General features: G+C 53.6%; 6 protein-coding genes across 6 annotated transcripts; 4 read left to right on the top strand and 2 right to left on the bottom strand.

Annotated features, from left to right (window-relative positions):
- Positions 1–369: 369 nt before the first annotated feature.
- On the top strand, positions 370–3,852 carry BJX67DRAFT_371883 (hydroxymethylglutaryl-coenzyme A reductase-domain-containing protein; the record flags this gene model as incomplete). The annotated part of the gene is made up of 4 exons (XM_071031157.1): positions 370–1,864; positions 1,919–3,233; positions 3,292–3,557; positions 3,830–3,852. 4 exons carry the CDS (start codon positions 370–372, stop codon positions 3,850–3,852), a joined length of 3,099 nt encoding a protein of 1,032 aa, XP_070886512.1.
- BJX67DRAFT_79478 (alpha-galactosidase A precursor) lies at positions 3,658–4,895 on the bottom strand. The gene has a single exon (XM_071035457.1). The coding sequence runs from the start codon at positions 4,678–4,680 to the stop codon at positions 3,895–3,897; it is 786 nt and encodes a 261-aa protein (XP_070886511.1). The 5' UTR covers positions 4,681–4,895; the 3' UTR covers positions 3,658–3,894.
- A 1,277-nt stretch (positions 4,896–6,172) lies between these two features.
- BJX67DRAFT_380884 (uncharacterized protein) lies at positions 6,173–7,587 on the top strand (the record flags this gene model as incomplete). The annotated part of the gene is made up of 2 exons (XM_071032896.1): positions 6,173–6,501; positions 6,561–7,587. The coding sequence occupies 2 exons, from the start codon at positions 6,173–6,175 to the stop codon at positions 7,585–7,587; spliced, it is 1,356 nt and encodes a 451-aa protein (XP_070886510.1).
- A 723-nt stretch (positions 7,588–8,310) lies between these two features.
- On the top strand, positions 8,311–9,899 carry BJX67DRAFT_387786 (uncharacterized protein; the record flags this gene model as incomplete). Its single annotated transcript, XM_071034282.1, has 6 exons — positions 8,311–8,356; positions 8,417–8,847; positions 8,895–9,007; positions 9,074–9,224; positions 9,293–9,630; positions 9,683–9,899. 6 exons carry the CDS (start codon positions 8,311–8,313, stop codon positions 9,897–9,899), a joined length of 1,296 nt encoding a protein of 431 aa, XP_070886509.1.
- A 432-nt stretch (positions 9,900–10,331) lies between these two features.
- On the top strand, positions 10,332–12,312 carry BJX67DRAFT_380882 (major facilitator superfamily domain-containing protein; the record flags this gene model as incomplete). The annotated part of the gene is made up of 7 exons (XM_071032895.1): positions 10,332–10,383; positions 10,445–10,563; positions 10,619–10,629; positions 10,680–11,010; positions 11,065–11,537; positions 11,593–12,186; positions 12,240–12,312. 7 exons carry the CDS (start codon positions 10,332–10,334, stop codon positions 12,310–12,312), a joined length of 1,653 nt encoding a protein of 550 aa, XP_070886508.1.
- Positions 12,313–12,471: 159 nt separating this feature from the next.
- Positions 12,472–13,562, bottom strand: BJX67DRAFT_352541 (cytochrome P450). The gene has a single exon (XM_071029036.1). It carries the CDS (start codon positions 13,502–13,504, stop codon positions 12,593–12,595), a length of 912 nt encoding a protein of 303 aa, XP_070886507.1. The 5' UTR covers positions 13,505–13,562; the 3' UTR covers positions 12,472–12,592.
- Positions 13,563–14,633: the final 1,071 nt, after the last annotated feature.

The following is a 14,633-nucleotide window of genomic DNA, read 5'->3' as shown; positions in this document are numbered from 1 at the left end:
CCTCTCGACAATTGCCTGGATAAACCTCCCAATCTCCTGTCTTCAACCTCTGTTGCATGGTGCAGGACCAAACGGCCGCAAACCATTGATGCTTGCACAGCCTCAAAAGTGACACCAACGTTGTCAGACAGCCAATAACCGGCCAACTTGGCTGATATTTCGGCCCACCACACTCAAAGATTTGCGGCACGGAGAATCTTGTGGCCTGGCCATGCTCGCCCCTTTCATGGTCCTTGGGGAATTCCCTTCCTCAGAGATCTGCTGGATCATTCTGCTGGAAACGAGTTCTCTGCTCGAGGAATTGTCGCCGAAGCAATGCCAGCTTCATCCACCAGCGCATCAACGCGACGCAGCCGCAATGGACAGCGCATGCCGACGTTGAATCCCCCGTGGCTCGGGCCGGGGATTCTTTCAATTCCCCAGAAACTCTCGTCCATTGCGTCGGCGCATCCGATACAGACGGTTGTCCTGGTTTCGCTGCTCGTTAGCTCGGCGTATGTGTCTCTGCTGGAGAATTCTCTACTCGACCGCAATGGCAATGGACGTAGGGCGGACGCCTTGCGGCTCTATACGGGCCCGGATACGGCGTGGCGGTGGCACAGCGATGACCTGCGTGGGAAGGTTGGCGACGCGGACCATCGTGCTGTTGTGACTCTGGAGTTCGACAGGCTCGCTGCTGTGCCTCAGATGACGCTGCCGGAGCAATTGTCAGTCGAACAACTGCCACAGGCCATGCCCTCGAATGGTCATTCACGAGCTTACGCCCTTCCTCAGAGCCAATTGGGCGACTTCCTCGCCTTTGTCCAGGACTTCCGTGTCCCAGCGTCAGCAGATTCAGCATCCTCAACCGACGCATGGGTCGTGAAGAAGCAGTCGCACGGAAACTCTCGCCGAAGCCTGACAGACGTCTTCTTCTCCGAACTGTCCGAACTCGTGCACCGATTCCAGATCGCATCCCCGCTCGACGTCGTCATAATGGCCGCCGCATACATCACAATGCACTTGACCTTTGGCTCGCTCTTCTTCAGCATGTATCGACTGGGCTCTCGGTTCTGGCTTGCCACAAGTGTTCTACTTTCCTCGACCTTTGCCTTTGTCTTTGCCCTCTTCGCAACGAGGAAGCTGGGCGCTCCAGTCCCTGTTACCCTCCTCTCAGAGGGTCTGCCGTTCCTGGTTGTGACGATCGGGTTTGAGAATCCGATTAAACTCACGCAGGCTGTTCTGTCGAATGCGCGAGCTCTAGTCCATGACGATGACAATGACCACAGGTCCGGTACAAGCAGCACGACCAACATCATCCAGGCATCAATCACCCAGGAAGGTCCGGCCATCGTGAAGAGCTACCTCGTGGAAATTGCTGTCCTCCTCGCAGGCGCCCTCTTCAGCCTCGACAGCGCCCTCTGCCAATTCTGCTTCCTGGCCGCCTGTATACTCTCCTTCGACTGCGTCCTGCTCTTCTCGCTGTACACCGCCATCTTGTGCATCAAGCTGGAGATTATTCGGCTCCAGGGGCGAGCCCGTCCCGACAAAGCTGTTCGGCCAACAGCCAGCCACGGCAAGCACGTGGACGTGCCTGTGACAACACTACTTGGCCGCAAAATCACGGCATCGCACGTGCGGAAGTTCAAATTCGGGACCATCAGCGCGTTTATCCTTGTTAATGCCTTGAATATGACTATGCTCCCGCTGCGCAGTGTGACCTCTCCGCCGCGCTTTTCGCTCTCGCATGACCTCGAGAACCGGGCACCGATGCATCAAATTCTTGGAGCGTCGAGCGGTCTCGACCTTATCTTGAACGAGGCGAGGCTGAACGGTCGGGAAACCGTTGTCTCTATCCTTCCGCCGATTCGGTTCGAACTGGAGCGTCAGTATCTCCCACGTTCGCTTTACTCTAATGGTGCCGACTTTGAGGCCGGAGACCTGCCCAGCTACCGAGTCAGCAGTCTTCTCAAGAGCTTGGAGGACCCCATCCTCTCGAAGTGCATCGTCGCCGCGCTGGCTATTAGTGTCGCTCTCAACGGACGACTCTTTGCTGCTGCGAGGAGCGGGGGAAAGGATTCCAGTCGCTCGCGCACCGCCGCGACGCAGACGGAGCGAGAGGAAACTGAAAGGCCGTCTGTCGAGGATAATAACGGCCTCAGCCGAGCAAACAGCACGAACCAGGAGACTCAGCCAGTGTCTCCAGTAGCATCATCCCGCTCCCCCGACGAATGCGTCGCTCTCCTCAAACAAGGCCACGCGCCCGATCTAACAGACGCCGAAATCACCACCCTCTCGCTAACTGGACACCTCCCCCTGCATGCCCTGGAAAAGACAGTGAAGGACTTCACCCGCGCCGTCAAGGTCCGCCGCAGCATTGTCTCGCGCACCCGCGCAACATCATCACTCACCCACTCCCTGGAGACCTCAGACCTCCCCTACGAGGCGTACGACTGGTCCCGCGTCTTCGGCGTCTGTTGCGAGAACGTCGTCGGGTACATGCCTGTACCTGTCGGGTTCGCGGGGCCGCTAACCATCGACGGGAAATCGTATTTCCTACCCATGGCAACGACAGAGGGCGTTCTCGTCGCGGGCGTCATGCGCGGTAGCAAGGCAATCAACGCGGGCGGGGGCGCAACGACAGTCCTAACCTCCGACGGGATGACGCGGGGACCATGCGTAACCTTCGAGAGTCTCGAGCGCACGGCCGATGCAAAACGCTGGGTTGATTCGCCCGCGGGACAGACGGTCTTGAAAGAGGCGTTCAACTCGACGACGCGGTATGGCCGCCTCGAGTCCGTGAAGAGCGTCATGGCGGGGACGAACCTGTATATCCGGTTCAAGGCGAGCACGGGCGACGCGATGGGGATGAATATGATCTCGAAGGGTGTCGAGCATGCGCTGCATGTCATGCGGGACGTTGCGGGGTTCGAGGATATGGATATTGTCTCGCTGAGCGCGAACTACTGCAGTGATAAGAAGCCTGCGGCGATTAACTGGATTGATGGGCGCGGGAAGAGCGTTGTTGCGCAGGCGACGATACCGGCGGAGGTCGTGAGGAGTGTTCTGAAGACGGATGTGGAGAGTCTTGTTGCGCTGAACATGGACAAGAATCTCATCGGGTCGGCGATGGCCGGCGCGGTTGGCGGTTTTAATGCCCATGCCGCGAATATCGTGGCCGCGATGTATATCGCCACGGGCCAGGATCCCGCGCAGGTCGTCGAGAGCGCGAACTGTATTACTATCATGAAGAAGTATACCATTCCTGTGCCCTTGATATTCTGCAGTGAAGTGCTAATTCCGTCGGAACAGCGTCCGCGGCTCGCTCCAAATATCGGTTTCCATGCCCTCCGTCGAAGTCGGCACCATCGGCGGCGGGACGACACTCGGCCCCCAGCGTGCGATGCTCGACATGCTCGGTGTGCGTGGTCCGCACCCTGAGAATCCGGGGGAGAACGCGCGTCAGCTTGCTCGCATTATTGCTGCTGCGACGTTGGCGGCGGAGCTCTCGCTTTGCGCTGCGCTGGCGGCGGGCCATCTGGTCAAGGCGCATATGCAGCATAATCGTGCTCCGGGCAGTAGGTCGAACTGATGTTGAGGAGGACGGACAAGGAAGAGGGCTTCTTGTACATACGAACTTAGGGCCACGAGGGCTTCGTAAAAATCGGGCACACTACCCGCTCTATCAAACAACGCCGTGACGAGTAGTCTTCTGACTGCAACCAGGAATCGGTATTATTATTCCACATCCTGGTGCAGCACACAGTGGCAGAACAGAATTACTGAATCTCCTACAACCAGTTGGCTTCTACTTCTGTCGCAGTGGACGGTTATCTGCCACACTAATTAGGGTGTATGGGCCTAGCTAGGTAGGATAACATCTGGAAACAAAATTATCCGTTAAACCAGCACCTTTCAGAGTAGGCCTCCGCCTCCTCTAGACGAGCTATCTTCCAGACACGCTGGCAAATTCTCCAGCTCCTGCCGCAGTAAACTTGGGTCGTCACATTTCCGAGCCGTGTCAAAATCGATCAATGTCGCTCTCGAGTCGTGGATAAGGAAATTGAATCGATTCGTATCGCCATGAAGAATCCCCAAGCCATGTAGACGAGACAAGACATCCCTGCAGATTTCAACATCCCGAGCGTCCGCATGCCTCGCGTTGGGTATGTGTTCCATTAAGAATCCGATCACCCGGCTGTTCTCAGCCAAGTGACCGAGAAATCGAGGCCCGATATCATGCCCGGCTATCCATTGATATGCGGAGGTTTCGTTCTCCATGTATTGAATCTCCCAGGGGAAGCGGGCGAATTTGGCGACAACAGTACGGTCGAATGATGGGCAGTTGACCTCGTAGATTCCCGTTCGTAGTTTCCGTCCAAACGAAAGCGCCAAGCAGTCCACATGTGTCCCATGCCAGTGATTTTGTACTCCAGGGAATTGAGTAAGCTTGACGGAAGCGAAATATGCTCGACCATCTTTGGAGTCTTTCGTAACCAATCCATCGTTCCAGTCCCCCGGCGGGAGTTCTGGTAGAATAGAGACTAGGGAAGGGCCAAAGCACATGTCTTCGACGCTGTAGATGCCAGGATCGATGGTAATGTATTTTATAGACTGATTGTCGACCAGGAGACGAAAGAAGCTTTGGTCATCCTCGTCGACTTCGGCTTGCAGGAGTTCGGTCTTTTGCGGGTTTCCCATTTCGAGGTCAAAGAAAGGAACTTGACTCTCACTCTGACAAATCACTTGTTGGCCTCCTCAAGTTAGCTCCAATCCTGTATGATCTCTGCCAAATAACAGTAGTGCGTTTGTCCAAGAATCTCGTCTTGAAAGTCGGCGGCAGAGTGCTGCTTCATGAGGCAAAGATACTTCGACTCGTTGCATCAAGGTCCAACATTCGAGCCGTCGTGTTGAAAAGTCACCCAAATTCGTGGTCAACACGAAATACTTTGGCGCCATAGATTAACTTATATCAACGGTGAACCGCTTGACGGTTGCTGGGGTGATATTAGTAATAAAATATAGATGTTGCGAGGCGGACTGCCCGGATGATTATTGAAATGAAGTCCATGAAGCTATTAGAGCCAGATCTAATCAGCGAGAGGCCATGCCGTGGTTGTTTTCTTCACGCGCTACAATCCAGGTACTTTCAAGGATGTGTCCGAATTTGAGGGCTGGTTCAAGCACAAGTTGGGCATCTGTAAAATCTCATTTTGGACCGAATTAGCCTTGTCCGGCTCGTGGACTGGGCAGACGCGGTCTCTTATCCCCCCGCTTTTGAGACAGCAGCTCTACTCGGAGTATGCTCTCAGTCGCATTTTGTCGACTCTAACGACATGGTGTCATATGTGAATACGCGGGCGCATTCTTGTGTAACTTGAGATGATTCCAAATCCGCCCCAAGCCTTTAACTAGCGACGCGTCACGGTTCTCCCTCCCGGAGCGACGGTCCCTTGTTTACACAATATGTGCTAAGACAAATACGGCTGTTCACCATACTTTAACAGTTGGCTATCTGCAGGCCCTATCTTGGCTGCAGTCTATACAATCTTTATCATCCCGGACCTAAAGCCCTTGTGTCTATAACCACCACCTGCTTGACTCATGGAGCAGGTGACTCAAAGGCTGATAGCCAGGAACAAGGTCCTTCGTTGAGACCGCGCGTTGACCGAGCAGCGAATTGGTATGAGAATGACACTCTGCGGTGAATAATGTTTCCAAGGTTACCGCAGATATGCTGCGCATGATTTCACAAATTCTTGGTGAAAAAGCCAATCCGTTAGAAGATACTTCAAGCACAGTCTCAAGCGTTCCTTGACACCGTATTCCGGCTGGAGAGGCGAGCTTGTACTCAATGAGGCCGAAGATTGAATCCGATCGGGGATATGGAATGTCTTTGTCGGCCGTAAGCCCATAGGTATGGCCTTCCATTCTCTCGGTTCTCTCGTAGGACAGACTTTAACTCTATTAATAGACGTCACAATCCTGAGGTCCCGGGGCATCGACGCTAGCACTTATAAGAGACCAATTCCTCTAGTTGCTTCCCAGCCCAGTTTCTTCCTCTTCCCGCTTCGCCATATACCGGTTCCCATTTATAAAGCCTTGAATACCGATTATCATGGTCAAGAAAAAAAAGAAGGCAATCGCAAGGAGGGAAAAAGCGGGGATCACTCCAGTGTCCCCCGAAAGTGACATGCCGATTGTCTCTGATATTGGCGGAGGCCTCAGGCTAGTGAGAGAGAAGCCTGTTAAAAGTCCTGAACCTGCTGCTGCTGAAGAACCAGCAGTTATTTCATATTGTGGATATGCTGTGCCGTCAAAGCCGAAAACAGAGGAAATTATTCCAGCTTCTGAGCCCGTTGTTTCCGAAGAGCCAGAAGATTCTTCTGTGGCTGTTGAAGCCGTTGTATCTACCGAGCCTCCCCCGGTTGAAACCAGCGACCGGGTAGAGGTTGGCAGACCGGAAGGCATTGAGACTGCTGGTGATCCTGAAAGTATGGAACTCAGTCAGCCACGCGCCAGGTAAGTCCGCTCGCATAGATGATTTATCTGCAGACAGAGCTAATCTCGTATGACCATAGCCCGTACGAGTCCGAAGCGGCTACTATCCTCATTGGGCAGAGTGGAAAGCGGTACACTGTGCCCTTGGGCATTGCCAATCGAGCCCCGTATCTCAAACGTCTTCTGACTGGGTTGGAATCTAAAACAGTGGCTCTTCCAGACGTGGACAGCGATATCGGGCATACTTTCATACACTACCTTTATACCGGCGAGTACCAGACGTTGAATGTATCCTCAGAACCCGATCTGCCAAGCGGGGTCGTCGAGTATAAAAGGAGTGTTCTCGCGTACCGGGCTGCTGTGAGCTACGGCCTGGACGGGCTAGCAGACCATGCGAAGAGACAGATACAGCTATTCGATGACGGCGTCTCGATCTTTCATATAATAGTGCTTGCACGAAGGACTTTCCCAAGAATAACCCAGGAAGCCTGGTTTTCTGCGTACCTCACCTCTAAGATTTTGGCAAGCTTCGAGGCAGACGACGAAATGTTTCAGCGAGAGGAATTTTTTGAAGGTTATGGTGAAGCCCTAGACTTCGATAAATTTCTCGGAAAAGTAATGGCAAATGCCTACTCTCAACGGATGTCTTCTCTCCGAGCCGTGGCCGGTTTGGAGTCGTCTAGGAACAGGTCGACCATGATTAATGACGAAGGGATTCCGACCAGCAATGATACTTCCCCGGATCAGAGCGTTCGAGATGAGCTTATCACGCAATACAGACGGCAACCGAGCCTTACTCTGGACTCATTCAACACGGGAATCCCGCCAACAAGTGATGACACGTGGGTAGAGTGTGAGGACGATGGGAATAGTACTCAGGTAATGGCGATGACACCATCTTCAAGTCCTACCGAATCGCCTCAGGGGAGACAAGATGCACAAACATCTTCCCAAGCGCTGCAACAGCTGTCAACACTGGACATTGGCAACAGGGTTTGTCCGCTATGGCTACAACACTCCGTGCGCGAGGATTTATGCAAGGGTTGCCCAAAGTGCAAGAGTCACATGGTATCTATGTTTGCTAAGCTGCTGGTCAATAATGCGTAAGTCTTCAGATTGATATTTATTCTCTTTTGTTTTGTCTGTCTATGAATCATTGATCAGTCGAAGACTGTTAAAAGGTAATTCAGAATGGACTATATTATTTGGGAGCAATAAATATACGTATGTGTTTTCTAAGCTTAGTGTGACCGTATGGGATGAGCTCGAGGCGTTGCATGTCACAGCCACTATGCATCCAATGCATGTCGCACGTATGTTCCCATGGCTTATTGGCCAAAAGATGTTTTTTCTATTTCAAATTCTCTACTGGATTACTGGCTTATGATAAGCTGTTTAAAGACTAGAACCCTCTCAGTGCCTCCAGATTGCTCAAGGTTAAATCTATACTGCCCATAGCAGTATTGATACCTTTATTTCTTAAATAAGTAAACAAACTGCCTTTAAGGATGAGAAAATTACCTGACTTACCTAGCTGACTCTCTTTAAGAAGCAATAGCTAAAAGAGGAAAGAAAAGTGTCAGAGGGTTTTGAACAAGAGAATTGCCTTCCCAAGGACCTCACGCAGCACCAAAGTCCGAATTGCCGAAACCCCCACATCCATCCACGTCCCCCACAACGTCGTGTAGATCACGAATATAGAGCTGGGAAGATCGGACCCTCCATTATTAGAGTCAACATCGTTGCATTTACTTGACTCACACGACAGACCGTCCGACTCGGTTGCTGTCGCCTGGATCCGACCAACTCAACCGCAGCAATCTACACACCATGTCCTCGCCAACCAAACCAATCAATGTCATCGTCATCGGAGCAGGTAAGCAGTACCGCCGTCACCAGTCCAAGGACGGCCCTAATATCCATTGGCACACAACAGGGTTTGCCGGCCTCTCAACCGCGATATCCTGCCACCGCGCCGGACTAAACGTAACAATCTACGAGCGCGCCCCGGCCCTCCAACCCCTCGGCGACATCATCTCCTTCGGCCGCAACGCGGGACTCATCTTCGCGCGCTGGGACCGCGCCCTCGTCGACGAGATGCTCCCGCTCAGCATCGACCTCCGCCACCACGGGTTCCGCATCCACAAGTACACCGGGGAGCATGTTACCACGCAGCACTCTGTCCCGCGGGACATGGAGGCGCCGACGATTAATGGCCATCGGGGGGAGTTGCATTTGGTTTTGGTGAGGTATGTTACGGAGAGGTTGGGGGTGGAGTTGAGGCTTGGGTGTGAGGTTGTAAGCTGTTTTGAGGGAACGCCGGATGGGGAGGGGAGGGCTGGGATTGAGCTTGCAAGCGGGGAAAAGGTATGAATTCTCTGGGGAAAGGGTTATGAACTTGCTAACAAGAATAGGTGTATGGAGACGTGGTCATCGGGTGTGACGGTGTGCATTCAAAGGCACGAGAACTGGTGCTGGGCCACGAGACAAAGCTCCAGTCGAGTGGATATGCGATTTTCAGGGCGTGGTATAGCTCAATACGGCCACCCTGCGCAATATTCAGATCAGCAAACATGCTAATTTGTCCTCGCAGGTTCGACAACAAGGACATCATTGCAGACCCCTTGACCAGGCACCTCTGCGAGAACGGCGACACGTTCAACGGGTGGATCGGACCAGACGTGCATTTCCTCGTCTCCTCGCTAAAGGGAGGAAAGGACGTCTGCTGGGTGCTGACGCATAAAGTACGTGCTGCCCTTTTGTTGTAGTCGTTTTCCAATCTGGGACAATATGTACTCATAGCGACGAACAGGACGACTCCAATATTACGGATCGCTGGTCCTTCCCCGGAAAGCTTGCCGATGTCTACAAGATCTTCGAAGGCTGGGACCCGATCTGCAGGCGCATCGTGTCGAAAACTCCGGAGGACTCCTTGATTGACTGGAAGCTGATCTGGCAGGATCCGCTGCCGACGTGGGTAAGCAAAGGCGGGCACATCGCTCTCGCTGGTGACTCTGCGCATGCGTTTCTTCCGACTTCAACTCAGGGGGCCACGCAGGCACTCGAAGATGGGGTTACGATTGCTACTTGCTTGAAGTGGGCGGGAAGGGAGAGGATTCCGGAGGCGTTACGAGCGTTTGAGAAGATACGGTGGGAGCGACTTGTCTCATTCTTATACTTCAACTAACTTTAACGATGGCAGGTACGACCGCGTTTGTAAAGTCCAGGAAACGGGGAAGACTACAAGGGAGAGATGGCACAAGGCGAGCTGGGACGAGGTAGAGCGAAACCCCAAAAGCCTTGAGCTGCCAAGGGAAGACTGGATTCTGGGTCATGATGCGGAGGGACATGCGGAGGAAATGTGCGAGCGGATCTTTGGGGATCGAAGCGGGAACATGAGAGGGGAGAGCAAGATCTAGACACTAGGAGGATTCTACAGAGTGTCCTTAAACAAATTATACCATGTTGAGCTCCTCTCGGTCATATCACCTCGAGTGCGTATATTGTCCGTAGAATTTGCGTCGAGTGTAGCTCCGACAATATTCAGTCGTTCCTTGGTTATCCATGAAGCAGATATGCCATCGTGTCATGACCGATGATCCCCCACAAGCCCTCATCCAGCCGCCACATGTGGGGGTCAAGACGCCTCAGGATCTGGGGAAAGAGTGGAGATGCACACTAGCACACGAAACAGCTTGCAAGGGGGTATATCTTTGTAGTTACAGGCATTTTAACGCCTCCACCACCGTCCCGCTCCTGTGCGAGTAGTGTCGTGTTTGGAAGGACCTCAAGCAAGCTGCCTAGGGCTCGAGTACGAACCTTCCATATCTATCCATCACAGAGTCGCGGTCATGGCTTTCGGGATTCTGGAACCCCAGGATGGCGAGTGGGCTCCTGCAACTGGTACTAGTGACATCTTCAAGCTGCTTACCTCGCAGAATCGCCCTTGTGCTGATTTCCTTAGTGACATTGAGTGACCAACCGTCAGTTGAGACGCCGCGTCTATCTGGCAAAAGTCATACTCAAGATCGAGGAATCATTCTCGTCCCCCAACCGTCGGACTCTCCGAATGACCCTCTTAATGTAAGCAGGTCCTTATTCCTTCGAGAGTGTTTGCTAATCCAGCTTCCGCGTGCAGTGGCCACAATGGTACGACCCCAGTCTAGCACCCGTCCAAGGCCGGAACTGATATCCAACAGGAGAAAGGACCTCATCCTGTTCATAATTAGCCTCCAATCTGCAGTTGTCGGGGCGTACGGACCCATGCTCGGACCAGGATTCGTCGAGATCGCAGGAGACTTGAACGTCTCTGTGAATGAAGTTTCGCAGGCCACGTCGTACCTTGTCCTCGCGTGCGGACTTGGTCTCTTCATCAGCAACCCGCTTGCCAAATGCTACGGCAAACGACCTGTCTACTTAGCCGCTGGCGTGGTCTTGTTTGCAGCGAGTGTCTGGGGCGCAGCGACGAAGAGCTACGGGTCGTTCCTGGGGAGTCGGCTTGTTGGGGGTTTGGGGATGGGGCCGTATGAAGTATGAAGCACTTCCTTTCTGCATTAGCTTGGTTACCTCGATTAACTGGCGCAGGTTCTGGTGCAATGCACAATTGGAGACATGTATTTCGTCCACGAACGTGCCACGCGCCTTGCGCTATGGGGGCTGTTCCTGGTGGCTGGTATCTCGGCCGGACCCGTTGTCAGTGGCTATATTATCGAGTATGCGGGGTATCGCTGGACGTTTGGCACCTGTGCAATCTTTTTTGCAGTGCTGACCGTGGCTCTTTTCTTTGCTGCGCCGGAGACGGCGTTTATTAGGGCTGACACGGCGTCGACTGAGACGGCGAGTAGCGAGCACTCGGAGACGAAGGGAGTAAATTCAGAGACTGAGAATGTGCATGGCATTGAGGAGATTGAGGAGTCTAAGGCTCGATCTACACGGCTTGGGGATGATGACCCTCGACCTGTCCAAGTGAAGCACTCCTACTGGCGATCCCTCAGAATATTCAACGGCCGATACTCAAACGCCTCGATTTTCAAGGTCATGACGCGCCCATTCATTCTGTACGTTGGAATCTGGTCCCCCCTGGTCAGGCTACTCCACTAATCACCGCCATAGCTTCCTCTACCCCCCAATGCTGTGGGCCTTCCTGACCTGGGGCACAACGATAACATTCACCATCGCCTTCGGCTTCGTCAACGGCGTCCTTTTCACAGAACCCCCTTACAACATGTCCACGTCCCAAGTCGGACTAACCAACATATCCCCTCTGATCCAGTCTCTCATTGCAGAGGTCATCTCCGGCCCCCTCTGCGACAGAATCGTCGTCTCCCTCACCCGCCGCAACGCCGGCACCTACGAGCCGGAGTACCGCCTCGTCCTGATGGCCGTGGGCTTCGTCCTGGGAGTCATCGGGTTCTACGGATACGGAGCGACGGTCCACTACAAGACGCACTGGACAGGCCCGGTGATCACATACGGGATGGTGAGTGGGTCGCTGGCGTTCGTGTCGACCTGTGTCTTTGGGTATATTATTGATGCGTATGGGCATTTGGGAGAGGAGGCCTTTGTGGCGATTAATGCGCGGAATTTTCTGAGCTTTGGGATTTTGTATTTTGTTAATCCGTGGTTGGAGAAGGATGGGGTGTTGCAGGTTTTTGTTATCCTGGGGAGTCTGTTTGTCTTTACGTCGCTCTTGACGGTGCCGCTTTGGTGAGTTCCCTCCGTCCCATTTCGTTGTTGGTGAGAAGTACTGACCAGTGCAGGGTGTATGGGAAGAGGATCAGGGCGAGGATTCATCGGATTGAGTGGTTGGAGGCGTACATGAAGGATTCGTGAGTTGGGAATTCGTCTGGTATGCAACGGGATGGTAGTTCTAGTAATGAATACGCCAAATGTCGTCTCATATGAAAGGGATAAGCAGGCATCAAAGAGCAGAATATATTAAATATCCATCCGGTATGGCTGGCAAATTGATGCTTCAACCACCACAACATCGTCTTTACAGTCCTTAACTCGAAGCCTTTCATAACTTGAAATCTCGCCACTGTGGCAGCACAGGCATGGCTGGAAAATATGAAATCGTTAATACCGCCGGCTAATATATCAAAAGACCCCTTTACAGCATCGATTCTGTAAACGGAGAAAGCGACCCCAGAAACCCCATCGCGACCTCATACATCCCCGCTAGCACCTCCCGATGTCGCTCAGACCGAACCTCTATATTCACTTTCAAGGCCCGCGGCCTGATATTAAACCCATTCGTGTAATCAAGCGTGTCATATACAACACCAGGAACAGGCCGTATGTCAAACCCCCACAAAAGCCGACTCAGCGTTATTAGCAGGGTATTACTGGCCAGCTCGGCGCCCGGACAGATCCGACGCCCCCAGCCAAACGAACTATGTCCTGATTTGCTCGGGTGAGCGAGCCCCTTGAGATTGGGCGTCTTCACATTTTCTTGTCCTTCGGCGAGGTAGAGCAGAGATGCCGGATCGACATCCAGAAACCGCAGCGGATTAAACGTATCCGGATCCGGGTAGTATTCCGGATTGAGGTTGATAGCCCACGAGTTACCCAGAATAACGGTACCCTTGGGGATATAGTATCCGCGGTACATGTCGTCTTCGGACGAGGCGTGTGGTGTCCCGCCCAAGACGGCGACGGGGCGCCACCGGAGGACTTCTTTACACAAGGCACGCAGATACGGGAGGTCGCGGATGTCGGTAAAGGACGGGAGGCGATTAGGTCCGATGACGGAATCGAGTTCTGCTTGTGCTGTTTCTAGGACCCCTGGGGTTGTCACGAGAGCGAGCATCGCGGAGCACAGGGTTGATGCTGTGGTGTCGGAGCCAGCGCCGAAGAGAGAGGCTGGAATGAAGCTGAAGTTTCGTTCGCTCAGTGGGAATGACGCGGGGTCTTCCTTTCTGGTTTCAAGAAGTTGCCTCGTTAAGCTGTTGAAGAGTGGAGCCGTACCAGGGGACTTGCTGGCAGACTCGATATCATGTTCGACGACGCGGACGAGCTTCATATTGGCCTCCGCTTCAATGCGACCCCGCCGCTTGATCTCTGCTTTCCACGGCGCAAGCCAGTCGGGTACGTACTTCAGCGCTGGGAAGGACTCGACTAGATATGCGCCGGGAACGTTCAAGCCAGAGACATAGTGCATGAATTCCAACCGCTGCCTGACAACGGGCGAGCGCATATCGTCCACGCGATGGCCGTACGCAATCGCAAAGACAATCGACGCGGTAAGCCTATCAAAGAGAGCTTCGAAGTTCTCGGGCTGCGTCAAAAGCTGATAACACAGTCGCGCAGACTCTGCCTCCTGCAGTGGTTTGTAATTCTCCAGCGCTCGCGGCGTTAGCGCGGAGTGTAGCAGTTTCCGCCGCACAGTCCACTCCTTGCCATATGGTTGAACGAGAATACTCGCCATATCCCAGTAGATCTCGCCCATCGTGACAAATCGTGGCCGGGTGCTGTACTTGGCGGACCGTTTCTCAAGCAGCTCGGAGGCGATGACTGGGTCGGAGATCACGATTGTTGGGCGGCGGCCGAGCCAGATTGTGTAGATCGGGCCATATGTCCTTGACCACTCTTGGAATTTAACCCAGGGGTGGGTTGAAGGGAGTTGGCGTTTGTTTCCGAGGAGAGGGAGTGGAGGGGGTCCTGGGGGGAGACGCTTCCAGAAGAGGACATCGTGGACGAGGACGCCGAGTAGGATGAGGATTACGAGGCTGAAAACGATGGCTGATAGAGACGGCGCGAAAGACTGGGCGTAGTCCATGTTGTAGGTAGTGTCTGCGGCCAACTGGCAAGGCAGCCACTGTCAAAATCTATACGGAGGAGAGCAGATTGAAGAGCCGAGTCTGCGGGGTATTGATCAGGATTGCCAGCAGTGGAGCAGTGAGACCTCCCATCCCCAGCTGAGGAAGAGTCGAATCCGACCACTGTTCTCAACGAGAAGAGGGCACATTATTGTCCCCACAGCATGTGGCGGATTAGCGACCCCCACAGCCCCCGCATTCAAGAATCCGGGGTATGTCCGGCCGCTCGGCAGTTAGCCCTAACTGCGCAGTGCCGACTCCCCCAGCTTCTCCGATGCCCGATCGAGCAACGATCGATCAGAGAGCTCGACAGGCCAATTAGCCTCGGTTTTC

The sequence above is a fragment of the Aspergillus lucknowensis genome, assembly GCF_044049455.1.
Source record: "Aspergillus lucknowensis strain CBS 449.75 chromosome Unknown BJX67scaffold_18, whole genome shotgun sequence".
Taxonomy (NCBI): Eukaryota; Fungi; Ascomycota; class Eurotiomycetes; order Eurotiales; family Aspergillaceae; genus Aspergillus; species Aspergillus lucknowensis.
Note: the sequence above shows the minus strand (reverse complement) of the source record. Positions and strands in the feature narration are given on the sequence as shown.

Coding starts and splice junctions, on each gene's coding strand:
- BJX67DRAFT_79478 (XM_071035457.1), bottom strand. CDS start 4,680: ATGGGAAACCCGCAAAAGACCGAACTCCTGCAAGCCGAAGTCGACGAG.
- BJX67DRAFT_352541 (XM_071029036.1), bottom strand. CDS start 13,504: ATGAAGCTCGTCCGCGTCGTCGAACATGATATCGAGTCTGCCAGCAAG.